This window comes from Castor canadensis, chromosome 14, assembly GCF_047511655.1.
Source record: "Castor canadensis chromosome 14, mCasCan1.hap1v2, whole genome shotgun sequence".
NCBI lineage: Eukaryota > Metazoa > Chordata > Mammalia > Rodentia > Castoridae > Castor > Castor canadensis.
In genome coordinates, this window is record NC_133399.1 from 15,888,598 (window position 1) to 15,915,987 (window position 27,390).

At 41.6% G+C, this 27,390-nt stretch overlaps 1 protein-coding gene across 14 annotated transcripts in view; it reads right to left on the reverse strand.

Annotated features, from left to right (window-relative positions):
- Positions 1–350: 350 nt before the first annotated feature.
- Positions 351–27,390, reverse strand: part of LOC109679014 (uncharacterized) — a 65,680-nt gene continuing 38,640 nt past the window's right edge. For 5 of the 14 annotated variants that reach the window (XM_074053829.1, XM_074053828.1, XM_074053839.1 and 2 more), the window contains 3 exons: positions 4,445–4,571; positions 4,211–4,262; positions 351–3,333 (listed from right to left, as the gene is read on the reverse strand). In XM_074053829.1, the coding sequence (XP_073909930.1) occupies positions 1,845–3,333; positions 4,211–4,262; positions 4,445–4,571 (1,668 nt within the window). In that variant the 3' untranslated portion in view covers positions 351–1,844. Of the gene's footprint in view, positions 3,334–4,210; positions 4,263–4,444; positions 4,590–18,059; positions 19,225–27,390 lie in introns of all 14 variants that reach the window. The other 9 variants (XM_074053835.1, XM_074053834.1, XM_074053831.1 and 6 more) reach the window with 7 other exon arrangements.

Below are 27,390 nucleotides of genomic sequence, written 5' to 3' on the forward strand. Positions count from 1 at the left end.
TCTGACTCAAGTGCTGTTTATATTTTTGAATCAAAAATATAAAAGGAAAGCTGTGGAGTGGCTCAAGTGGTAGGTAGAGTGCCTTCCTAGCAAGCATGAGGTGTTGAATGCAATCCCCAGTATCACACACACAAAAAAAGAGCAAAGTTCCTCTAGTCTTTAATTATGGTGACCTGTATGTCAGGAATAATGCTTCCAGTCACTCTACTCACTGCTCCAGCCTTCCGGGCTAGGGCTATCAGATTACCAACAGAACTGCATGCACACCCTAAGTGCATCCGGCAGACACAGAACTACATCGCTACAGAGAACTAAAACCAGTCTTGTCAGAGATTATATGGAGACTGCTCTGAGTGACCAATGGAGAAATTTATTATTAATTCATCACATCTATGTGACAAAAAAGGAATGTTCTTGGTAGTCCCTGGTAGGAAGGCACATACAGCAGGATGGTGAGTCTTTGTTATTGAGAGTAAAGGACAAATGACAGTTTTCGCATACAAGCAATTTACATGAGGGAGAAAGCACATAATGATTCTTGAGGACAAAGAAAAAGTACGGTAAACTTATTATTAATTGATCTCCTGTGATGATGATGGGACAGTGGTAGGAATCTTCACATTAACAGTAGAGCACCTGCATTGCAAGCATAAAGCCCTGAGTTCAAACCCCAATCCCACAAAAAAAGGAAGGGGGAGGCAGGAATAAGGAAAAGAGGAACGGGGGTGAATATGATGGATGTATTTTGTACTCATATATTAAAACAGAAGAATGAAACCTGTTTAAATTGTTCAAAGAAGAGAATGAGGAGGGAGGAAACAAAGACATGTCACTATATATGTCAAGTATAACAATGTACACGCTGAACAACTATTATATGCAAATAGAAAGGTAACGTTTGTTAATCTACCAGTTGTGTAAAAACAGTTGAGCTTTCTGAAAAATGCAAACAGAAATCATAGTTAAGAAAATATACATAAAGAATTAAAAACTACAAAGGACATATAAAATGTCATTTGTTCTAACAAGAGAAAGTACAGTAACAGTTAAGAACATGGCACATGAAGCCAGTAGGAAAACACCAACAATACATATGGCCTATTAAGCAGAACTATTACTTTAAAATTATATACAAATTACACCTATTAACATATTATAAATACATTTTACCTCAGGCATAGGCCAACAGACTCAAAAGGAAAAGATAAAAAACTTATTACCTGACTTGGTTCAAAAGACGCTATTAAACTCATACATTATTTCCAAGACATACAAAATATGTCACTTCAACATTTATTTTCGAGATTAAAATCTAGAAATACATAGTTCAGAGTAGTACTTTAACATCAGCTATGGAAATAATATGAATTTTTAGATCATTTCTTTTCAGTGGTGTATATTCTGGATTATTCTATATAAATTACATAAAGCTCTTCATGATTTGCATTTATAGCATTCCACTACATAAGCAAATTACACATGACTTTGAACCTATTACAATTGATAATTTTCTTTTAATTCTCACTTTCACAGGGTTCCCCCCCTCTTTTTAATGATTTTGTTTGGGGGGACAGTTCTAGGGTTTGAACTCAGGGCCCCACACTTGAGCCACTCTACCAGGCACTCCCCAGGTTTTGGTGAATGTCAATTTGCACATGTGTGTCAACTGAAAATTCTGCACAATTCTTCTATTAAAGGATTCTTTACATGTGTTCTTTCATATCTGTGAATTAAACCCAGTAGACTAGAGATGTTACCACATACTTTACAAAAGTTCTCCCCACAATGCATTCTACAGTTTCCTAGGAAAGGCAATGTTAATGAAGCCTCCCTACATGCTATATTTACAGTTTCTCTCTACTATGAATCTTATAATGTCTTCTGAGGGAACTGGGATGAATGAAAACTTTCCCACATTGATTACATGCGTACGGTTTCTCTCCACTGTGAATCCTTTCATGTATGTGAAGGTAATTAGAAGTAAAAGCTTTCCCACACTGCTTACATTCATAGGGTTTCTCTCCAGTGTGAGTTCTTTCATGTATTTGAATGTAACTGGAAGAACTGAAGGCTTTCCCACATTGCTTACATACATAGGGTTTCTCTCCAATGTGACTTCTTTCATGTACTTGAAGGTACTTGGAACAACTAAAGGCTTTTCCACATTGCTTACATTCATAGCGTTTCTCCACAGTATGTGTTTTTTCATGCATTTTAAGGTAGGTGGAATAACTAAAGGCTTTCCCACATTGCTGACACTCATAGGGTTTCACTCCAGTGTGAATCATTTTATGGACCCTGAGGTAACTGGGAGTAGAATAGGCTTTGCCACATTGTACACATATGCAGGGGTTCCTTCCACTGTGAGCTTTTTCATGTATTTGAAGGTAACTGGAAGAACTGTAGGCTTTCCCACATTCCTTACAGACATAGGGTTTCCATCCAGTGTGCGTCTTTTCATGTCTTCTAACAGCAGTTAAAAAAGTGAAGGCTTTCCCACATTGTTTACATATATAGGGTTTCTCTCCAGTGTGAATCTTTTCATGTCTTCTAAAAGAACTAGAATGAATAAAGGTCTTCCCACAGTGATTACACTTAAAGGGTTTCTCTGCAGTGTGAATCCTTTCATGTTTTCTGAGGGAATTGGGATAATAGAATGCTTTCCCACATTGATTACATACACAGGATTTCTCTCCACTGTGAGTTCTTTCATGTATTTGAACATAAGTGGAGGAACTAAAGGCTTTCCCACACTGCTTACATACATAGGGCTTCTTTCCAGTATGACTCCTTTCATGTTTTCTGAGGGAACTGGGATCAGAGTAGGCTTTCCCACATTGCCTACATACACAAGGTTTCTCTCCACTGTGAGTTCTTTCATGTATTTGAACATAAGTGGAAGAACTAAAGACTTTTCCACATTGTTTACACACAGAGGGCTTATCTCCACTGTGGTTCTTTTTATGTATTTGAAAGTATCTGTAAGAACTAAAGGCCTTCCCACATTGCTTACAGGCATAGGATTTCTTTCCAGTGTGAACCTTTTCATGCTTCTGATGGGCCTGCGGATAACTACAGGCTTTTCCAGGTTCCTTAAGTTTATACAGCTTCTTCCCATATATCTGATACTCATGTGGTATGTGCTGAAGGTGAGCTCTGAGGGGCACATTTACAGATGAATGACCAATGAGGGCTTCTCCATACACAGCATTTTTACATGGTGATCCATCTGCAGGAATGTTTTTGTTCAGAATACAATGTGCTGACTGGTGGAAAATTTCTCCACACTGACCACCTTGTTTATGCTCACAGAGTCTTCCTACCATGTCATATCTATAAGAAACAAACACATTACTAAGGGATTGTTTATTAATGATTTATCATGGGAAGCACTGGCTTACTCCCTAAAAGAACCTTTAAACATGAATGGACTGAAGGCCTTACAGGATGGCTTGAGGACAGCTGTGGTATTCATATCAGGTTTCAATTTTTTTTCTGAGACTAGGGTTTGAACTCATGGCTTTATGCTTGTAAACCAGGAGCCACTCCTCCAGTCCATTCTGCTCTGGTTATTTTTTGGAGATTGGGTCTCATGAACTATTTGCCCACACTGGCCTAACTGCTATGCTCCTGACATCAACCTCCAAAGTAGCTAGGATTACAGGCGAGAGACACAGGCCCTTGGCCTTATCTGGTTTCCTAATATTGTTTCCAACTTAGGTATTCAAAGGCATTGAATGTCTACATCACATTTACAAACCATCAGTATTATTTATGGGGAATTTGGGGATCAAATTTGTTTTGGATTAAGAAATATTTGCAAATGCATAATGATAAAACTTAAAAGTCAATTTCAGGTCTTAACACAAAAATCATATTGGTTTCAAATATACATTATACCCAAAGAGGAAAGGTAATTTAATACAACATTTTAAATAATTCTGCTCACAGAAGAACTTTGTATCCATTAAGCTTTCAGAAACTTACTTGGGGTATCATGTTGGAGTTCAGGATATTTCTAATAGTGGAATATTTCAGATTTCAAATTTTCCAACTGTACAGCTCTAAGTATATGCATTTTTTGAGAATATGTTCTCATATGAAATCAATTTGAACCTGGGCTATGTGTATCATGTGATTTTTAAAAAAATACTTCCTGTCATTCCACAATTCCTGAGGGAAATTGTGCTCTCTTGTGAGTGCAAATTACCTTACATCTCTCCAGGGATTTTTGTTGTGATTGTCAGTATTCTGTTCTTTTCCTAAAATGAAACAAAAAAAAAAACCTTTATGAATAATTTTAACTATTAGATTCTAACTATATTCATGGTATAAAGGGACCATATATTGACCAAAATGTTCCCTTTCTGTGTTTCATCTTAAAGGATAAACAACAAACACTTCTTCTCTGATTGGCTAGGTGAGAGAATGATGTCATCCTTACCTATTGCAGCCAAGTTCCTGAACGTTTCCCACATCACTTGTCTGTAAAGCTTCCTTTGGGATACATCCAAGAAAAACCATTCCTCCAGGGTGAAGGTCACAGCTACATCCTCAAAGGTCACTGACTCCTAAAATATCCCACAAATCTCCATGAGGAAAAATGGAGACTCAAAATTATTGGGAGACATACTCATTCTCAACATGTTAATACAGTATTGTGTTTTCCAAATGTTCACTCTGTGTCCTGATCACACTCTTGTTCTGCATCCACATATTCTGTGACACAGAAACTCTGACACTAGATTGGATCTACTTGGTAAAACATCAGCAGAACAGGAACACACGAGCTAATGGATTATTCCTTGTGTACTAGGTGTGAAGCGCCTTTCATAACAAAGTCCTAGTGCTTAGTGTGCAGTAGAGTCAATACCAGCTTCCCTGAGACTGCATATTCTTAGAAATACTTTGAACAAAGGTTATCCTTTTTAGTATCTGCAATGTACCTCATCAGGAAACTGTAAAGAAGTGCACAGGGTTCCGAAGAGTTTATGCCAATAATATGCAATTTTAAGTCCTGTTGTCCTTGAGAGTTTCTGACATGTTCATCAAAGGGAGCCCACCTGATCAGTGTCCCACATACAATCTGGTGAATTCTGATACATCATATTTAACACCACTGTCACAACTGCACTTCTATAATTGCAATAAGAAGCAACATTTAGAAGCTGGTATCTTGCTTCTTACAGACCACAGTAATTGAATGCTAAATAAGACACGTGAAGACTAATTCACTGGACTAATATTAACAACCTGACAGGTTTTATTTGAAATGTCAAAGGACAGTGAAATAAGGGTAAGGATGCTGTTAGATAGAGCTCACTGTCACCAAAAGAAGATCACTTCTTAGTTTGATCAGAGAAGATGACAACAGAGTTTGCAAAGGCACACAGTCTTCACTATGCCTTCGTGTATTCAAAATACTGATTCCTAGCCGAATAGGCATTGTATAAAGTGGCAGAAATCACAATCTCTTTATTATAGAAGGCAGGGATGAACTGGCATGTACCCGACATTCACTATATTTCCCTCTACTCCATGAACAATACAGTAGATCCTTGGTATGTATTTCCAAGGATATGCCCTTTGAGGAAAAACCAGGAGTGCTCAGGATGTAGAGAGGTCACAATTCTAGAATAGTCAAATTTACCTATACTGTAGGGACAGTTAGTCTGAGCTTCCATAAATTGAAATCTCTGGGAATAGACTACATTGCTGTCACAAAACTATTGTATGCATGATGACTGTCTACCCACAAACTGTATTTTATATCATCTTTATCTTTAGTATTTAGTAGTTCAGATGCTTGACTCATTTTTCTCAGACTGCCAACCAACACCTGCTAACAATACCCTATGCTTTCAACAAATATAAAATTTGCACTTTATCACTTTAGCACGTACAATCCTTACTGGCTCAGGAGGATTAGCAAAACTTTACCTTTCTTTTGGGACACCATTTGCTTTTTTGAGAGAAACACTTTAAAAAAACATCCATCAGATCATACACAATGATTTAAACACAACTGAGTTTATAACAGTCTTGGGTACAAAGTCAAATAATATTATCAGCAACATAAAAATGGAATCTGAACAAACCACCACCACATAGGCAGGGGAATAAGCCAATCAACCAGATGACTTCCAAGTCTTATCTACCATCCTATGTGCAACAGACTGAGGCAAAGAAACCTTACCAAAACAATCTTTTCAACATTGATATTAATGGTGTAAGAGTAATATTAATTAGTTAAAAATCCAAAACAAACATAATCAAGAAAAACTCTGTTCAGTGTAAAGCACATGATGAAGCTGTAAAGAATGTCCAAAAAATCCATCTTGAGGCCACCCCTGCATACAGAGTTAGATGAAATTACTGTTAGACTGAAGGAGGCACAGAACAGACAGGCAGGAAAGGAGCTAAATGCCAGCACAGGGTTTATTATGAAAAGAAGCCCCGCAGAGGGGAGTTTCAGCCAAAGCCAGATTTCCACTGCCACTTACAGACTTGGAGTAGATATAGGGAAGGGGTTTGGAGGGGCAGTTTAGATGGGCAGTGAGATTTTTTTCTGGGATGAACAATTGCTAAGGGAAGCTAGAGGAGACTGATGCTCAGCCAGTTCCAATCACAGGGCAAGGTGAGTTTGTCATTCCTAAGGCTAGATATGGTCCTTTCAGTAAGTAGTAACATGTTTCCAGTAAGCTGCCTGCATGGGTGGGGATCTCATCCTAACATGGCTTCCCTTTTGTTCACCCTAACAATCAGGGAGCTATAAAACAGATGTGACTATGGCCTATTTAATTAACTGTGTGATTCGACCATTTATGTTTATATTCTTATCTAAACTTACTGAGAGCCAGGCATTGGTAATTGTAGCTATTCAGGAAGCAGAGATCAGGAGTGGTTTAAAGCCAGCCCTAGCCAAACAGTTCACAGCCCCCGAACTTGAAAAAAACCATCACATACACACACACACACACACACACACACACACACACAAATGACTGGGGGAGTGGCTTAAGTGATACAGCGCCTGCCTAGCAAGCATGAGGCCTTGAGTTCAAGCACCAGCATCACAAAAAAAAAAAAAAAAAACCAAAAAACTTAGGAGGATGGGGATGTAGCTCAAGAGTATAGCACTTCCTGGCATGCATGAGGTCCTGAGGTAAAATCCTCAGCACTGAATTGAAAAACATTTACTATGGGCCAGGCACGATGACGCAAGTCTATAATCCTGGCTACTGAGGAGGTAGAGATCCTGAGGGTCAAGATTTGAGGTCACTAGGGAAGCAAAAGTTCCAGAGATACCATGTCAGCCAATGGCTGGGCACACTAGTTGGCACCTGTCATCCCAGCTACAAGGGAAAGCACAAACTGGAGAATTGTGTCCAGGCTAACACAAGGCATAAAGTGAAACCCTATCTCAAAAATAACAATGACAGAAAGGGCTGGAAGCAGGTTCAAGTAGTAGAGTGCCTGATTAACAAGCAGAGAACCTATGTTTACCTCCAGTACTGCCAAAACTACAACAACCTCCACACACACACATACTTTCTATAAAACAAATTAAATTTCCAATTATTCTCTTTGCTTCTTCAAACCTCATATCATTCTATCCACTCAGGTCCCAAGCCAAGAAAATCATTATTTTACACTCAAATCATCAAACAGAATCCTGAAATGCTTAAGTAAACTGGTGTTCTATGGAAAGAAGATTCTACAAAGAGTAGAAAAGGGAAGGAGCTCCAGGAAAGAACCAGCTTCTCCCATGGTTTACAGGAAACCCACACTCACTAGAAATACATGTTCTGTAGGCATGCTGTATGCTTAAGAGTTCATTCTCACAGTACAGGTGCAGTCCAAGGAGGCCCACAAGTAAGGGATGGAAACCTGAGCAATCCATAGTACCTTCCAGGACCTCCTCACATTCCCTCCTCTGAAAATAAAAGAACTTCCCTGGAGAGTTGTGAGAATCAACTAAAGTTAGGTCTTTTCTGTCAAAGAAGTTACATATATGATATGTAACATATATACGCTATTACATATATGCTATAACTATCATTGTGTAGATGTCAGCCAACCCCCCTCCCCACCAAATTGTTGCCTGCATGCTTTGTAAAATGACCTTGCAAGGTCCTTGTAGTCAGACAAAGAGCTGATTTTCTTAACAGAATAAGTTCCTGTTATTGCCAGGTGTCCTAATCCCAAACTGCTTGCTTAAAGATGACTATTGCCCCCCTCCAAAAATGTTCTTGCTCTTCCTGCCCGAAGACTCCCCCTTACCCCACCTGCCTGAAGGCTCTCCCTTACCCCACCTGCCCCCTTTCCAAATTAGCTAGTTGTGAAGATTGTGAACCCAAACCAGTCCATCAGGGTGAGGGGCAAACTTGAGTTAGAGATAAAAACTGAGTGGACTTCCCACTCTGTGTGCTTGCTAACCAGACTCTGTGTGTGGCACACCCTTGTGCAGAAGTAAATTTTGCCTCACCTATTGTGTTGTCTCTCCCTTGACACCCCAATATCCCAAATCTATTTCTAACAGCCATAAGCTCAATAGTGACTGGTGACTAACACCCACCCAGACTCAGTTGAAAAGTGTTAATAGTCATCCCCTAAGAAACAACCCATGAACTCAGAGAATGATGGGTGCCTAAGGCAGGTCTGATGCTCTGGAACAGGATAAAGAGGCTGATGTCATCACACTTGAGGAATTTGGGGGAGGCATTTGGCTTCCTGGCCAAGACTTTCACCTTATCTCTCAATCTACCCATTGTACCTACGTAAATGAAAACACAATAACAAGGAAAAGCAATCATTCACTGCATGGAGAAACTGTACTTATGTGGTAGCAATGTTCTAACAAGCAATAAGGGAAAAGCAAACATTTGAACTATCTCAGACAAGCAGCCTGCTTCACCTAAGGTCACAAGGAAAACCCACATTCACCAAGACAAGCATATTCCCAACTTTGAGGGCCAGATTTAATAAGGAAAATGAGCACCTCAATGCATTCTTCCTTGGTGCTGAGGCAGGGACACGTAAGGGTTTAACTCTGAGAGACAAGCATCCCTGCTGACCTGCTTCCCTCTGTAGAATCTCTCTTCTTCAAGGCCTTAACAGAGGTAAACTGTTTAAGAGGTCAACTGTTCAACAGATGTCAACAGAAGTAAACTCACCTGGATTCAACTGGCTATGGCCTATGGCTCACGCCTTTAATCCTCACCACTCAGGACAGAGAGATCAGGAGGATCACAGTTCGATGCCAGCCCCAGGCAAATAGTTTGCAAGATCCTATCTTGAAAATTCCTAACAGAAGTTTGGCAGACTGGTCAAGTGATAAGAGAGCCTGCCTAAAACACAACAAGGGGATTGGACTTTGAGCACATGATAAAAGCTTTAGCACACAAGGGAGGGGTGAGGATAGGTAAGACACCTAAAAAATTAGTTAGCATTTGTTGCCCTTAACGCAGAGAAACTAAAGCAGATACCTTAAAAGCAACCGAGGCCAATAGGAAAAGGTGACCAGGAACTAGAGAAAAGGTGAGATCAAAAAGAATTAACCTAGAAGGTAACACACACGCACAGGAAATTAATGTGAGTCAACTCCCTGTATAGCTATCCTTATCTCAACGAGCAAAAACCCTTGTTCCTTCCTATTATGGCTTATACTCTCTCTACAACAAAATTAGAAATAAGGGCAAAATAGTTTCTGCTGGGTATTGAGGGAGTGGTGGGGAGAGAAAGGGGGCGGAGCGGGTGGTAAGGGAGGGGGTGGGGGCAGCGGGGAGAAATGACCCAAGCCTTGTATGCACATATGAATAAAAAAAAAAAAGAGAGAGAGCCTGCCTAGCAAGCGTGAGGCCCTGAGTTCAAACCCCAGTACTACCAAATAAAATAATAATAATAAAAATGTTGAATAGTTGTATCACTAATAGTAATCTGAAGATTCCAGGCATTCCCCATCAAAATACCAACAACATCTTACACAGAAAAAGAAAAATCCATCCTAAATTCATACCAAAGCAGAAAGGACTCAGAGTGACCAAATCAATCCTGAACCAAAAGAGCAATGTGGAGGTGTCACAATAAATATCTGACTTCAAATTAGACTACAGAGCCATAGTAACAAAAAAAACTGTAGTACTGGCACAAAAAAACATACACAGACAATGAAACAGAGGCGTCAGAAGCAAGCCATCACAGCTACAGCCACCTGATTTTCCAGAGACACCAAAAACATACTTGGAGCCAAAACAACTGCTTCAACAAATGATAGTGGGAAAACTGGATGCCACATGTAGAAGACTCAAAGGAGATACCTATCTCCCACCTTTGAGAATCAGTTTAGTTTGAGTCTTTTCTGTCAACAGGATTTAATTAGTAACTACCACTACTACAAATGTTAGTCTCACTAACTTGCTTCCCAAATTCTCACTTCATGGACTCTGCTTAACATGATGAAAGTTTCTATTAAGAACGAAAGGTTGTTATCCTCAGCCGGACAAAATTCCGCTATGTGCCCTAGTTCTGTAGCTGATACCTAAAACAGTTACTGCTTCCCTGAACTTTTTTTTTAATGTTTGCTTTGTTTTTATGTTTGCATCTTTGGGATCTTTTTTTTTTTTAATTTTTACCTGTAGACCTTTATTTATTTATTTATTTATTTATTTATTTATTTTATTGTTTTTACATGAACTTACATGTGTATATATTATTTGGGCCACCTCCCCCCTTTCCCTGAACTTTTAAACTTCGTCTTCAAAGCCCCCTCCTGATGTCCCCTTTCCAATTACCAACTGGATAGACTGCGAACCCAAAACCTGCCCAATTAAGGGGAGGGACAGCATTGCACAGAGATAAAACCTGAGTGGACTTCCCGCTGGGTGTAATTGCTATTTGTCTGTGGTGCACCCTTCTGCAGAAGAAAATTATGCTTTGACTGTTGACTTCTAAGTGCTCTCTCTAGTCCAGTATCTTAAAGATATTTCTAACACGTCCCATACAAATCTCAATTCTAAATGCATCTAATACCTTAATGTAATAGTGAAACTTTTAACTAATACACAATTTCCCAAAGAGAAGACAAAAACTCCAGCTTCTATTATTACCTGACAATTTTACTGACACTAGTAGCTCTTATTTCCATCTTAGCCTTTCTTGGGGGTTTTGGCCATGCTGGAGTTAGAATCCAAGGTGTAACCCTAACCCTAACTTAAAGCCCTCTCTGTTGCTCACCTCAGTTATTACTTGGTGTATCAACCTTAACCTCCATACTTCATTTCCTGTTGCAACACGGGAAATCACAGTGAATTTCCTTAGATATCACTCTACTCACAAAACACCCATGACTGGACAGCACTGCACATAAGAACATAAAACTTATTCTCCTAGTCCAGGCTTGAGGAGGTACGCTTTGCATCATTCTATCTATACAACAAGATATGCCCATAATGTAAAAGGTTTTTTAAAATCCTCAAATGACAATAAACACATATGTGAGTGTAATCCCAACAGTGAGAAAAATAAACCAGGAGGATGAGGAATTAAAGGCCAGCCTGGGCTGCAGAGCAAGTTCCAGACCAGCAAAGGATACATTGGTCCCCAATTTAAAAAGGAAAAGAAATGGTACAGTGACTCATGTCCATAATCCTACCTACTTGGGAGGCTGAAATTGTGAGGACCACAGTTCAAGGCCAGCATAGGAAAAAGTTAAAGACCCCATTCAACCAATAAAACACTGAGCATGGTGGTACACATGCCATCCTATCTGGGCAGAAGTCGTAAGTAGGAGGATATGATACAGACCAGCCAGAGCATAAATATGAGACCCCATTTGAAAAATAATAAGGAAAAAGGGGCTGGAAGCTTGGTTCAAGTGGTAAGTGCCTGTTCAAGCGTTCGAACTCCATGCCACTACAAAAATAAAAGATCAATGGTAGAGTGCTTCCCTGCCTACGTGAGGTCCTAGGTTCAACGCCCAGCACAGAAAAAATTAAAACTTCCAATATGTACAAAAATTAGAGTACATTTTGAGAAAGAAGAGAACAAAATGTTCACAGGCCAGACCCCAGCGGTTCATGACTGTTATCATAGTTACTTGGGAGGCAGAGATCAGGAGGATTGGGGAGGCAGACATCAGGAGGATTGTGGTTTGAGGTCAGTCAGGGCAAAATAGTTTTCAAGACCCTGTTTGGGAAATACCCAACACAAAAAAGGGCTGACATAGTGTTAAGTGTTAGAGCACCAGCCTAGCAAATGTGAGGCTGAGTTAAAAAATGTGAGGCAAAAAGAAAATGTTAACAAATGGACCAACAAAAAAACTCCTGAACTTAATAATGAATGGATTGTAGTAAGGTGTACAACACTAGCTTAATTTACAAAAATCTATCATTTTGGTAGGCATGGGATCTTATATTTTTATTTTTTGTGGGACACACTTGAAACACACTTCCATTTTGCTATGTATTTACTCTAAACAACTGGACCTCATATTAAAACAAAACATTTATGTAGCACAGATAGATGAATGTAGGGAAGGAAGAGGGAGGGATAAAGTAAAAGAGAGAGAGAAAGAAACGGGAAGAGAAGACAGAAGGAAGCAACTTCAAATAACATAACACGAAAGACCACATATGAAAGACAGGCATGGCAGCACACATCTGTAACCCCAACTATTGGAAATGCAGAGGCAAGAGGACACCAAGACCAGCCCAGGCAAAGGTAGTCAGATCTTGTTCTAAAATATAAATAAATAAAAACAAAAGGGCTGAGGGCACAGCTCAAGGAGTAGAAAGCATGCAGCAGGCTCTGGTTCAATCCTCAGTACTGTAAAGAAACACAGAAAGAGAAAAAGAAGGGAAGAAAAGCACCGCAGCTCACACCTGTAATCCTAGCTATTCAGGAAGCAGAGATCAGGAGGATTGTAGTTCGAAGCCAGCTCAGGCAAATAGTTCGCAAGACCCTATCTCGAAAATACCCACCACAAAAAGGGCTGGCAGAGTGGCTCAAGGTGAAGGCCCTGAGTTCAAAGTTCAAGTCCCAGTACCAAAAAAAAAAAAAAGACCATATTTAAAAAAAAAAAAAAGGGCTGGCTCAAGGTACAGGCCCTGAGTTCAAACCGAAGTACTGCAAAAAAAGAAAAGAAAGTATCTATTGCTAGAGGCATCAGAATAATGCATGGACAAACCCTAGATGGACAAAACTAAAAGGAGATCACTGCAGTGTTGGCAAATCACATAATAAAAACATCCATAAGGAGTCAGGTTAAAAACTTATATACTATCAAAATTTCCCACTAAATTCCAATTTGGCCATAATCTAAAAGTCAGCAATTATTGTCCCATTGTATGTGAAAAAAAAAAAGATGCCATTTTCACTAGGAGACAAAATCAGGAATTACTCTCACCAGTATCGAAAATAACTTGACTATGTATCAGTGATGAACAGTCAGGGAAAATATTGCATTCACAGAAACCTCAAAAAAAATCAAAACTATGAATAAATTTAACTAAGGATAGTGTGGGAATGTAGTTTAGTGGCTGAGTGTTTGCACAGCATACACCAGTACCACAAAAATAAATAAACAAACAAACTTAACAAGGATGTAAAAAACTTCTACAATGAAGATGATCAAACACTGAACAAGGAAACTGACCAAGACATTAGAAGATGGAAAACCTTCCTTTGTTCATGAATTTGCAGAATTAATATTGTGAAAATGGGTTTACAACACAAGTAAGCTACAGATTCATGCAACCCCCATCAAAACCCATTGTCATTCTTCACGGAAATAGGAAAATCAAACTTTCATATAAAAGCACAGAAGACCCTGAATAGCCAAAGCAATTCTGACCAAAAAGAGCAATGCTAGAGATATCACAACAGGTGACATCAACTTACACTACAGAGGCACAGTAACAAAGACAAAGTACTGGCACAAAAACAGACATGATGACCAGTGGAATAGAATCAAAGATCCAGAAATAAGCCCACACAGCTACAACCATCTGATTTTTAACAAAGGGGACAAAAGCATATGTTGCAACAAACATAAACTCTTCAACAAATGGTTCTAGGAAAACAGGATACCTACATATAGAAGAATGAAACCAGATCTCTACCTCTCACCCTGCATAAAATCAATTCCAAATGAATGAAAAATCTTTATGTAATACCTGGAATTTTGAAACCACTACAGGAAAATGTAGAGAAGACACTTGAAGATATGGGAATAGACAATTACGTTCTAAATAGGACTTTAATTGCTCACAATATAAGAGCAAGAATTGACAAGAGACATTGCATAAAATTTTAAAACTTCCACATCAATGGAAACAATTTCCACAATCAAGAGACAACCCACAGACAGGGAGTAAAATCTGTGCATGCTATTCATTGGACAAAGGATTACTATCCAGAATATATAAAGAGATCAAAAAAACATGGAAGGAATAATCCACATAATAAATGGACAAGCTAATGGAACAAAAAGCTCTCACAAGTAGTTCAAACAGCTAATAAACAGATGAAGAAACGTGCGACGTCCTTAGCCATAAAAGAAATGCAAATCAAAACCACACTAAGATTCGATTTTATCAAGAAAATAAACAACAAATCCTGGTTACTAAGGGGTCTGAGGGAAGGAGGAACAGACAAGCACTGTTGGTGAGAATGTTAGCTACTATGGAAATCACTATGGAGGTATCTCAAGAAACTAAAAATAGAACCACCATATGCTACTGCTAAACCATTCTTAGGCAAATATCAAAAGGTACATAAATTAACATACAGGAGAGATTTCTGCGCACTACCTACAATAGCCAAGCTACTGAAGCAGCCTTGGTGCCAAAGAACCAATGACTTGGTAAAGAGAGGTGCATACAAACAAGGAGTATGTTTCATGTCATTTTCAGTGAAATGGATAGAACTGGAGACAATCATGCTAAGCGAGATAATCCAAGCTCAGAAAGAAAAATATCACGTTTTTGCTCATATGCAGAATCCAGACCTAAGGAACATTCTGTTAATATGACATGATTATAAATGGGAATAGTTAGTAGGGGACAGGAAGAAAGGTGGCAAGTGGAAAATATTACAGAAATGCATTATATATATAATAATAGCATAATGAAACCTACCAAAAACTGTTTAAAAGGAGGGGGGAGTGTGTTGGGGTTCAGGCATGGTTAAAGAGATTATAAACAAGGAGGACAAAGGTGAAGGCCCTCCTCCAGGATGGATGAAGGCGTTTGTTCAATGTTTGATCTCGGTAAAATATGCCTGTTCCCTGACCTCTAAACCTTTACTTAAGAGTAATTGTAATTCTTGTCCCTATCACTCTGATCTTAATCTGATATGCTACCTGTCTTTCCTGCTGACATCAGTAATTTGATTGCTTGCAAAAACATTTTTTTGGCCATTTGCTGTACTCAATAAAAGCTGAAGGCAAATGGATCCTCCTCCTCCGCTTCTCTCACAAAGGTTCTGTATCTAAGTAATTGTTCATCTGCTGCTTCAGGTGTGCTAGTCACAATCCAGCAAGAGGGAGCAAGGGAATTAAGAGTAACGTAAGCCAGGCACTGGTGCTCATGTCTGTAATCACGGCTATTCCAGATTCTCTCAGGAATGTGATTTGAAGCCAGCTAAGGCAAATAGTTCTCAAGACCCTATCTCGAAAACACCCATCAAAAAAAAAAAAAGGGCTGGTGGGGTAACAAGGTGTAGGCCCTGAGTTCAAACCCCAGTACCACAAAAAAAAAAAGTAATGTAGACAGGGTAAATTTGCTCCAACTACATTTAATTGTAAATATCACAATTAAACCCTTTGGACAATTAATTTATGTTAATAAAAAATAAATTACAAATAAAAATCAGCCAGGCATCAGTGGCTCACACCTGTAATCCTGGCTACTTGGGAGGCTGAGATCTGGAATACTGAGGCAGTTTTAGTCTAGCCAGGCAAAAACAGTTTGTGATACCCACCCACCCCCATCTCAATGGACAAAGGCTGGGTCTGCTTGTGTGCACCTATCATTACAACTAGAGTGGGAATTGTGAAATAGGAGGATGGTGTCCACACTGGCTATTCAAAAAGCCAGACCCTATCTCCAAAGTAAGCAGAGGAAAAAGGGCAGGAGACAAAGTTCAAGCCTTAGAGCACCTGCCTAGCATGGGGGAAGCCCCTGTACTGCAACAAAAAAAACAAATCAAAACCAACCCATTTTTTTGTTGTTGTTGTGAGGAAAGCCAGAGTTTACTGAGACAGAAAAGGAGCAAAGCCTGATATTTTATAGAAACAAAATAATACAAGGGAACAGCCAGCTTCACCCACATTCTCAAGTTTCTTAGGAGAACCCACACTTAAACACATGCTCATCAGCAGTAAATTCAGACACATTACCCGCAAAGGGGCTTATGAAAAACAAAAACACTCCTATTCCAAGAGAGGGGGTAGCACCCATTGTTAGGGTGAACAAAAACAAGCCACTTTAGGATTGGACACCCCCCCACACACTAGGACTACATCTAGCCTCAAGAGAATGACAAACTGCCACCTCGCCAGGAAGTCGCAGCTGAGCAATTTATCTAATTACCACTTATCTCCTCTCGCTTCCCCTGGCTAGAAGATGGTTGACTCCACTCCAGAATTTCCCACCCAGCGGAGGTTTCCGCTCCAGATGGCTCCCCTATATCTACTCCAAATCTGTATGCTGTGGGCTCCAGCTCTTTTGCTGGGGTTCCCCTCGGCAGGGCTCCTTCTGAACATTAAACCCCGTGCTGGCATTTGAGCGTCTCCCTGCCTCTTCCATGCCTCTTTCATTTCTAACACCCATATGCCTGAAACTGGGACACAGACCAAGTATTTTACGATACCACACGCCCACATCATCACCCAAATAGTCTTTTCTTCACTTGGCAGAACCCAAGGTGTCTTCCTCTTACACCGCCCCTCTCACTTTCTAAACTGGCACAAATTACATTTTGAGTACATGAACTCAAGTGTTTGCACTGAGAGATGGTCATTGCTGGAGATGTTCATTTTACCGCCTGGCTTGTAATCCTGATGAATATCGGTGATTAAAGAAGTCCCACTGCCCAGGGCTTTCTCCTGAGGAGCAGCAGACTCCAATGTCCCACTCTTTCTACAATTTCCACAATTGCCTCAAAAATGGTGAGCTCACCCATCAGGAGAAACCAAACACTCAAAACGTAAAATTTCCTCATGCGTCTCTCCTTCCTCCAGGTCTGATATTCACCCGTGGCCTCGGGCAGCTCACAACCTGTTCTTTGTCCTCGCACAAAGGACACCTTGACAGCTGGGGATAAAGTCCTCTGATCCAGAACCTGACGCTACCCACTCCCTTTCTGCTGTTTGCTCCTCCCTAAAAAGCACAGGCCCCTCTACCTCAGCCTATAGGACTTCAGGACCTAGCACCTGGGCTCCCCAGCTGCAACACTCCATTCAAATACGGTCTTCCTGCATCCGCTTTTCCATTCTAAAGCCAGGTCTAGAAACAGTGAGGACCGCAACCGTGACGTTACAGAGGGTGGCGGTGTCCCCTCCCCTCCCATACCCACCCACCATGCACCGGACGGCCCTCTCCTGGGAATTGGGCGAGGTGGAGAGCACCTGGTACTCGGGGTTCATGGTCAGAGCTCACAAGCATGGCCTGGGGACCCGTCATAGACTTCACATGACGCTCTCCGACCCTGAAGACGCAGGAAAACCAGGCACCACAAGAGCGGACACGGGGACCCCACCCCACAGCGCCTCCCGCGCACGACCCCGCACGAGGCCAGCGCCGCCCGTGACCGCCGTCACCGCGCCGTTGGGGACACGCGGGGCCGAGCTGCCCACAGGGCTCCGGGTGGCCGGGGTGACAGCTCACATCACAAAGGGGACGGACTCCAGTGACGTCCCGGCCCAGCCCCACGCTGCGGCCCAGAGGAGCGAGTGCCGAGCGGAGCCGGGAGAGGACGCACAGCACACAGGGGCCACGCAAGAGACCGCGGCCGCCCCCGCCCCCGCCGCTGCTCCGCGACCCCGGCCGAAATCTCACCATCTCCCGGCTTCCCAGGAGTCCCGGGTGTCGTCCCTAGGCTCCTGCAGTCAGGGGACGTGGAGCCTCTCTCACCTGCGGAGACACAATCAAATATGGCGCGAGTGGAAAGTAAAATTCCACGCTCCGTTCAGCCAATAACGCTTAAGATGCGCGCTCCTGATTGGACAGTTCTGGCAGCCACAAATCGCCGTTCCTGATTGGTTAATTGTTAAAGTTCTGGGCGAAAGCAGCGCTATTTCCTCTGAACTGCTGAGTGGAGCTCAAAGGAGATTCAGTCATGGCCCAATCCGGCCCGGATTTCTCCCCTGGGCAGACCTGGCCCAGCGTGGAGGTTAAATGTATTGAACAGAATTTGTCCTGGCTTTGCAGACCAGACACCTGCTTCTTAAATACTCGGTGGACTACTACTGCTTCTTTCTCCCCAAACGGTGTCAAAATTGTGCCCAGGAAATCACACAGGACTTTACAGAAGAAGGAGTGTGAAGGGCAGGCTGGTCCCAAGGGAACACAAGCAGGGGGCCTGGTGTCACAACTAAGGAATTTGTAATGAGGCACCTGGCCAAGGCTTTCTCACACCTTGTCTCTTAGTCTATACATTTTTCAAAGCGGAGGGGGAGGGCTGGGAGGGGGAGACACGGGACAGGGACACCAACAAGGTGTTTTGACTCCATCATTCATCATTCATTGCATGCAGCAATGTTCTACAAAGGAATCAAGAGAAATTGAAGCTAACCATTGAGGTAGCTTCAAACAGGCAAGGTGCTTCAACCAAGCTCACAAGAATACATGCATTCACACGTTTCACGTACCTCCGTGCTCCAGGACCAGAACCAGACTGCTGAAATAGAGCAGGGAGTGAATCACTCCCTGGTGACTAGTAACTAAAAGTAAAGTTTATTTCTGACACTTAAGGATGTAACTCTAGAAGCCCAGCATCCTCTGCTGTATCCAATCCAAGAGTTGGAACTTTTGTCCTTCCACACCTTACTATATTACACCATGGGAACACTATTGCCTGGGTCACTTTAAGGTGCTCACCTAATATACTATCAAATGTAGAAATGCTTTCTGCAGAAGATTCCCTTCACTGATTTTCTTCTTGTGTAGGGTTGGCACACTGGCTCCAGTGGTAGCATGCCTGCCTACCAAGCAGTATCTAGTACTGTCAAAAACAACAAAAAAAGATAAATACCGATTTTTTTTAAAGCAGTTTGTAAAACACACTCGCAGGAAGTACAGGTCCCAATTACAATGCACCAGTATCTCCTACTTTCCTGCTTTCCTCCCCCTGCTCTGCAGCTTCTCACTATCACCACTCCTACAGCTGCTCTGAGCAACTGGAGGGCAAACACAAAGGGAGGCAGCTGTCCAGGAAGCATCAAGGGGAACTTCATTGCTTGCCTCCAATTGAAGCTTCAAGATCGGGCTCAGCTTGGAGTCACTGACCTCAGGCCTCTGCTGCAGTCCAGGTTAATTACCATTACACACCAACATTGGAGATGAGACTGGTTTTTCCTCCCAGTGATGCTGGTGGCTGTACCTGTTAGTGATGTGGTGGTCTTGAATGAGCTGTAGTAGTTGCTGGGAAATTTTACCTCATGCAATTGAAGAATGAGAGTCATGGACAATGGGATGAGCAAAAAAAGCAGGGTTTTATTAAGCACAGGAAAACAGAAGAAAAGCTCCCATACCAAAGGAGTCTCAGAAAGGCTAGGCTTTGTTAGGCTTCTTTGTCTAGGGGTTTTATGAAGATTCTTTTTTTTATTTCTTTTTGGCTGTATTGGTGAAAACGGAGATTTAGGGCAGAAAGCCCTAGCCCTGGAGGTCCCAAATGGACTAGGTTTGGCCATCCATTCCTATGTGCCAATTATAGAGATGAGCACTGGTGAGTGGTGGAGAAAAGAGATTTAATCGCATGCAGCCACATCTTGGTCAGTCAGGTGGTCTGGTCTAGTTCTGTGAAATTATCAACTAAAGGGAGTAATCAGGTTCCTGTTTGACCTCTCTCTTGGGATAACTGTCCTCATTGGGAGGGTGGCAACTCCAGGTGTCTCCTCCAGTCCATTGTAATAAAGATGTTATCCATCAGTCCTATGCCTCCTGGAATGCAAGGTGACTGGGAAGGACAAGGGACCCAGAAAAAGTTAATGTGGCAGAAGGACAAAATGGAATTAACTAGGCCAGTGCCCTCTTTCACTGGGGCTTGAACTCAGGGCCTCACACTTGCTAGGAAGGAGCCCTACCACTTGAGCCACTCTACCAGTCCTGTTTTGTGTTGGGTATTTTTTGAGATGGAGGATCACAGTTCAAAGCCAGCCCCCAAGCAAAAAGTTTGCTAATAAACCTATTACTTTTACTGAAAAAAAAAAAAGAAAACCCAAAGACCGTCGATTTGGGAGGATCATTTGGCTAGAGAGTTGATAGACTTTTGTTATGACTCAAAAATTCCATGTATGTTGTAATGGCAGAGACATGTTGCTGATAGATTTTTTTAAAGGAAGGAATTCCAATAAGCCAGAAAAGTCTCCCTCCTAAAGATGGTATTTCCTGGAGAGTTATATTCCAGGATATGCAAAATGCAACAGCTGGGGACTGTAGGAAAGGGGCCAGTCTGGCCAGTTGCTCTCCTTACCCTATTGTGGGGTATGAAGGTGCATTCCAGAAAAGAGTTGAGGTTAGGAATTTCCCCAGCAGAAGGGAAGGAGGTTTTGTTTAGTATTTACACATCAGGAAGCACATAAGCAAAGGTGCAGCATCCTTGCCAACTAACTGCTATATGTAATTAAAAGTTTTGTCAACAAAGGAAATGGAGACCAGTCTCAGAAAAATTTCCTCCCATTGTGGGTCCTGAGATCCAGATGCATGCATGGGACCCATGATCCCTGTGTAAGTGACATAGATTGCAGGATCCCATGGGTCCCAATAGGCCTACAGTAGGAAGTCTGCTCCATGAGTAACTTTCATCCATGCATAAAGGAACAAAATCTTAATCAGTTGAATGATGGTGTGAGAGGCACTCAAGTTGCTTTTGCTGAAAAGCACTGACTCCTTAACTTGAGCCCACAAATTACTAAAAGTAGGAAAAGCTTGGCATCTCTGTCTCCATTTTGTATCTGTCTTTGCTCTAAGCCTTTCTCTTTACAGTCACTTTACAATCACCTTAGATTCCAAAAAGGACAAAACTGATACTTTTATGACAATGAACTGGAGCCACCTGGAGCTGCCACCTTCCCAGTGAGGACCGTTATCCCAAGAATCTTCTCAAAAAAGAACCAGATTACTCACTCCAGGTGATAACTTCCCAGAACTGGACCAGACCACCAGACCACTTGCCTCACCAAGACTGACAGCCCCACCAGTTAAGACCAACCAGACCACACCTTGGACTGAACTGTTTAACTATGCACACCTTTTGTCACCTGCCCTCAGTTCTTTAGTCTACTTAAACCTATAGCTCATGTCTGTACCCTAAAGATGGCTGAAGATGAACTGAGTGCTCACTCTGACTCTTCCCACAGCATGTCCCAAGCCAAATAATAAACCTCCTTTCTCTGCCTTCACCAGGCCTCTTTATTTGGTGTTTAGGGGTGGATGCTGGACCTGGCATATGGAATCTCAGGAGTTTGGGCCTTCAGTCCAAAACTCCAGTTTCAATGGCTGTGACTGTGTTGACATTGGAGGTTTCTGAGAGAGCTAATAAGTACTTTGGCACTAAAGAGACTTCACTGGAGTAACTGAGTATTAGGCCATTTTAGTCCTACCAGGAAGTGTAGGCCATTCAGACTCCAGTGTTCATTCTAAGCAGTCCTCTGACCTGTTACGATGCTCTATTGTCCTTATCTTTTCCCCACCAACAACAGGTTAAATCAGCTTCTTGGTGCAGACCCACATATGGCACAGGCAAGGACCCTGAAAATAAATAGCCACTTTCTTTTTTTTTTTTTTTTTTTTTTATTTTTTTTTCCACCCCCTCCCGCTCCCCCCCTCAATACCCAGCAGAAACTATTTTGCCCTTATCTCTAATTTTGTTGTAGAGAGAGTATAAGCAATAATAGGAAGGAACAAGGGGTTTTGCTGGTTGAGATAAGGATAGCTATACAGGGCATTGACTCACATTGATTTCCTGTGTGTGGGTGTTACCTTCTAGGTTAATTCTTTTTGATCTAACCTTTTCTCTAGTTCCTGGTCCCCTTTTCCTATTGGCCTCAGTTGCTTTAAGGTATCTGCTTTAGTTTCTCTGCATTAAGGGCAACAAATGCTAGCTAGTTTTTTAGGTGTCTTACCTATCCTCACCCCTCCCTTGTGTGCTCTCGCTTTTATCATGTGCTCATAGTCCAATCCCCTTGTTGTGTTTGCCCTTGATCTAATGTCCACATATGAGGGAGAACATACGATTTTTGGTCTTTTGAGCCAGGCTAACCTCACTCAGAATGATGTTCTCCAATTCCATCCATTTACACCAGCGAATGATAACATTTCGTTCTTCTTCATGGCTGCATAAAATTCCATTGTGTATAGATACCACATTTTCTTAATCCATTCGTCAGTGCTGGGGCATCTAAATAGCCACTTTCTTGTGAGTCATCTTTCCTGGGCATGCATCTGAGTCTGCATTATACATAATACCTCTATCAAACAAAACATAAACTTGTTTTGATAGTTAAAGGCAAAAAGTCATTTTTTTCCACCCCTTTCCTCCTTTTACATGGCAAGGAAAACTCACTGGCCTGGGAGTAGCCTCTGTCTGGCAACCTTTGGTCAGTGAAGAGGATTCAGGTGGCACAGCTGTGGCACCTTGGATAGAGGTTTCCAGTTTGTTGCCTCGCGTCTTTCAGATGTGTTACTGCTATGGTGAGACTGTTCATCTTGCCAAGGATTGGATCTTCAGCAGGATGCCTGCTATATTACTGTGGCAGAGGTGGCCACATTGCCAAGGACTGCAAGGAGCCCGAGGGTGGGAGCAATGCTGCTACAACTGTGGCAAACCAGGCATCTGGCTCATGACTGTGACCACGCAGATGAGCAGAAGTGTTATTCCTGCACAGTGTTGAGATATGTTCAGAGGAACTATAGGCCTCAGGGGAAGGCTCATAGGAAAAGCTGAAATGTCAGCCAAGTTCCTTGTCCTTGGGACGTCGCACATGATGTCCTAAAAGGTGCTAAACTATCACTCCCCTGTGGCCTACCAGTAAATGCCATAGAAAGTTTCTCAAGAAACTACCATACTGTACTTACAAACATCTTCACTATATTTACTTCTGAAAAGCCCTTTGTTACTGAATTTGCTTTTCGGGCCTGCTAAATAGCAAACAGATGTTAAGGTTCAATGATTTGCTTAATGAAAGACAACAAATCAACATTCTAGGCTTCCTTCCTCTGAAGACAGCCCTGCGGGTCATTCAGTACCAAACTTGTGTCTGAATACTTTTTCAGCTTGCTGAGGCAGTGGAGAATTTGGACACATTTAAAAAGACTGCACCAAAGTGAAGTGCTATAGGTGTGGTGATATCCATCATGTAGCCATCAATTGCAGCAAGACAAAGTGAAGTCAACTGTTAACCACAGTGGTGAGTCAGGGCATCTTGCCCGGGAATGCATGATTGAGACTACAGCCTAATTATTTTCCTTTGTTGCCCCTCCTTTTTCTGATTATGGTACTATTATTTTCTCTGACTCCTCTTCACTAACCAAAGGTTGCCAGACAGAGGCTATTCCCAGGCCAGTGAGCTTTCCTTGCCATGTAAAAGGAGGAAAGGGGTGGGGAAAAAATGACTTTCTGCATTTAACTATCAAAACAAGTTTATGTTTTGTTTGATAAAAAGTGTTATGTATAATGCTTTGTTAAAGAGCTCCCTTTCTGTGTCACTGGTGAATAGGGATTGATGAATGGGGAGAGCTGAGTCAGACCAGTAAGCCTGTTCTGGGTTTCTTGAATATGTTCCCATGTAGGAGGTAAAAATCAATTCTGGAAGTGTCTATGAACTTCCAAGGCCTTAGATTAGCTATTAATTATCATCAAGTAACATCTGTATCAGGCCCTCACAGAAAATATAGTTGAGTGGGAGTAAACAAAACAAGAAGAAATACACGTGTGTTAATGGAAAGACGTCTCTGTGTGTTAATGGCTGTGCGAGAGAAATCGGGATAGAAGCCTAAACAGGAGCAGCTTCGTTGCATAGTTGATGTTGGATATACAAATGATGACAGTAAAGGTTTAGAACACGTATTTTCTTCCTTTCTATTTTTTTTGGCAGTACTCGGCTTTGGACTCAGGGCCTACACCTTGACCACCCCCACGAGTCTTTTTTTTGTGATAGGTTATTTAAGATAGGATCTCTCCAACTAATTGCCCAGGCTGGCTTTGAACAGTGATCACCCTGATCTCTGCCTCCTGAGTAGCTAGGATTATAGGAGTGAGCCACCAGTGCCCAGCTAGAACACATATTTTCAGAGACTAAATCTAAAACTCAGATGAGACATCAATGCTCAGAGTTAGTATAATTTGGAGCTATGCAAAGAAATGCATTTTCACAGAAATCAAGATGTTATTTTTGGATGCTATATCACTTAGACAACTGTGTTTCATTTGCTGTAATCAGTTGTTAAAAGTCAGACAGAAAAAGCAACTGAAGTTCTAGAAAACGGAAAATGTAATTTTAAACTATTCCAATAAATCTGGAGGAGGAAGGGAAAAAAAATACTTCCTCAACTTCATATTTCATCTGATTGTTCCTTGGCTCCCATACCATGGTGGCAGAGTTAAAGAACAGAGTATTGTTACAGTGTTTTTCAGACAAGGACCTGAGAAAAGGTCCTTTGGGATTGGTGCTTATGAAGCAGATCTAAAAGTTACTTGCCCTGGTGTTTACAATTTCCATAGGGGAGAGGAGATTCTTAGGTGTCTTGGTCCATACAGGATCATAAGGTCTGGGTCCACCATCAACACCTCGGTCAGTGACCTGAGACTGACTGTAAGTTGGAAAGTGGAACCTATCCATGATATGTGGCAGAGGTGTTGATCACTACCTCCCATGTAGGAGGAATGGCAATCAAAGGCAGGCCTTTTGTTATGTGTTCCTCTTTTGGACAAAACCTACAATCAGATTAGTTAGTTGGCCTACCTTAGTAAGGGGCTGGAGTTTAGGATTAGATAATGCTATGGTAGGCAAGAAAATAACTAGAAAGCTCCATGTTGTTAGAAATGCCATTCCCAAACAGTAATCAAAGAAACACACGGGAATCACTCAGCAAGACAAAAAGAAAAGCTTTACTTCTGCAGAAGGGTGCAGCCACAGACCATAGTCTGATAGGCAGAACACTGAGCGGGGAGATAGTTGAGTTTTTCTCTCTCTCTCTGCCTCTCACACTGATGGACAGGTTTGGGTTCACAAACTTCCCAACTTAGAAAAGGGGGCATGTGGGGATAAGGAGAACCGTGAAGTAGGGAGAACAAGAAAATTCTTTTGGGCAATATTCATCTTTAAGCAAGTAGTTTTGAGATTAGGACATCTGGTGATAAACAGCTCTTTGTTTGACCACAAGAACCTTGCAAGGTCAAGCAATGTTTCCCAAAGCATGTAGGCAGCAGTTTGGGGAGGTTAGCCGGCATCTACACACTGATTGTTTTACATTAACTACTTTCACAGAAAAGACCTAACTTTAGTTGATTCTCATCATACAAGAGTGCAAGTGAATCTAGGTGATTAGGAAAGATAAAAATAGCCAAGATACAGGTGTACAGGTAGATTTGGGGGTGGGGTAAAATCTATTAAACTCCTTGATACCAAAGATCAGTGATAAATTCAAGGAGTTAGGGAATATCATTTATAACAGGCTGATTTGGAAACAACAGGGGAATCAATACTATTTGAGAAATGTATGAATTGAGTTTAAATCAAGAGAAGGCTCCAGATAGTCCAAGTACTGTTAAAAAAAAAAAAAAAGGGAAAACAGAGAGATAACTTTTCTGTTACAGTCCACTCAGGAGAGGACACAAAGTATAATCCAGTTCTGAGGACCAGGAGAATAATTCCCAATAAGATAAGCAGCAGTATGGACTTCTGACTACTACTTATCTCAAGGTGGAGAGGAACTGGTGTCTTTTTTAAATAGTAGCTTGGAACCCTTACACCATTCATATGAATAGGAACCAAGGTCCTCACCCTCCATGACCAGGTGTCTGGGTTCCTCCTCCCCTTAACTCAGGAATGGTGAATCTAAGAGTTGATCCCTGTCACCTTTACAGCCATTGGTGTAGACAGAATTACAGTGTAAGGCCTATTCCAAGAGAGGGCGTAGGAGATGGCAAGGACTTGACTGGTACTAAAGTCTCATGGGTTAAACAATTGAGAGCCAATCTCCCTAGGGCATGCCCCAGATAATTGCTATAAAGTCTGTTGGAATCTGGCTAGGGCCAGTACTTCTTTTACCTGCTTGGAAATCTCCCTGTCAAGTAAAAGATCGTTTGTGAGGAATAGGCATCCATACACCACATCATATGGACTTAATCCTAAAGTCTAGGGGGTGTTTCTGATTCTCAATACAGCTGTGGGAAGTAGAACAGGCCAAGAAGGTGAGTCTCTTGTGTCAATTTCCTGAGGTACCTCTTTAGAAGTTCATTAACTTTCTCCACCTTTCCTAAAGACTAGGGCCTCCAGGCACAGTGGAGGTGATATGAAATTCCTAGTGCCTTAGAGACTCCTTGGGTAATAGCTGCTTTGAAAGCAGCTATTGTGACTTTGCAGGCTCCTAGGAAGCCTGAATCTAGGAATTATCTCAGAGACTAAAACCTTTACTACTTCTGATGCCTTTTCAGTTCTGCAAGGAAGGGCTTCAACTCAGTTAGTGAAGGTATTTACCCAGACCAAAAGATACTGGATACCCCTCAAATTTGCATATGATTAAAGTCTATTTGCCAGTCCTCCCTACGGTAATTACCTCTTTGCTGTATGCCAGGGGGTGCTATTTTTCTGTTGTGGGGTAGGTATTCTGACATATCTCCCATGCCCTAATCACCTGTTGGACTGTTTTCAAGAGATTCTTGCCTATGAATAATCATTAGGCCATTTGATATTTTTTTGTGTGTATACTGGGGTTTGAATTCAGGGCCCTTAAGCCACTCTACCAACCCCTTTTTTTGTGATGAGTTTCTTCAAGATAGAATCTCAAAAACTATTTCCCCAGGCTGGCTTTGAACCACTATCTTCTTGATCTCTGCCTCCTGCATAGCTAGGATTACAAGTGTGAGCCACCAGTGCCTGGTCATTTGATATGTTTTGTCTATGCCCAAATTAAAGGCTTGGTAGAGAGCCTTAATAATTTTCCACTG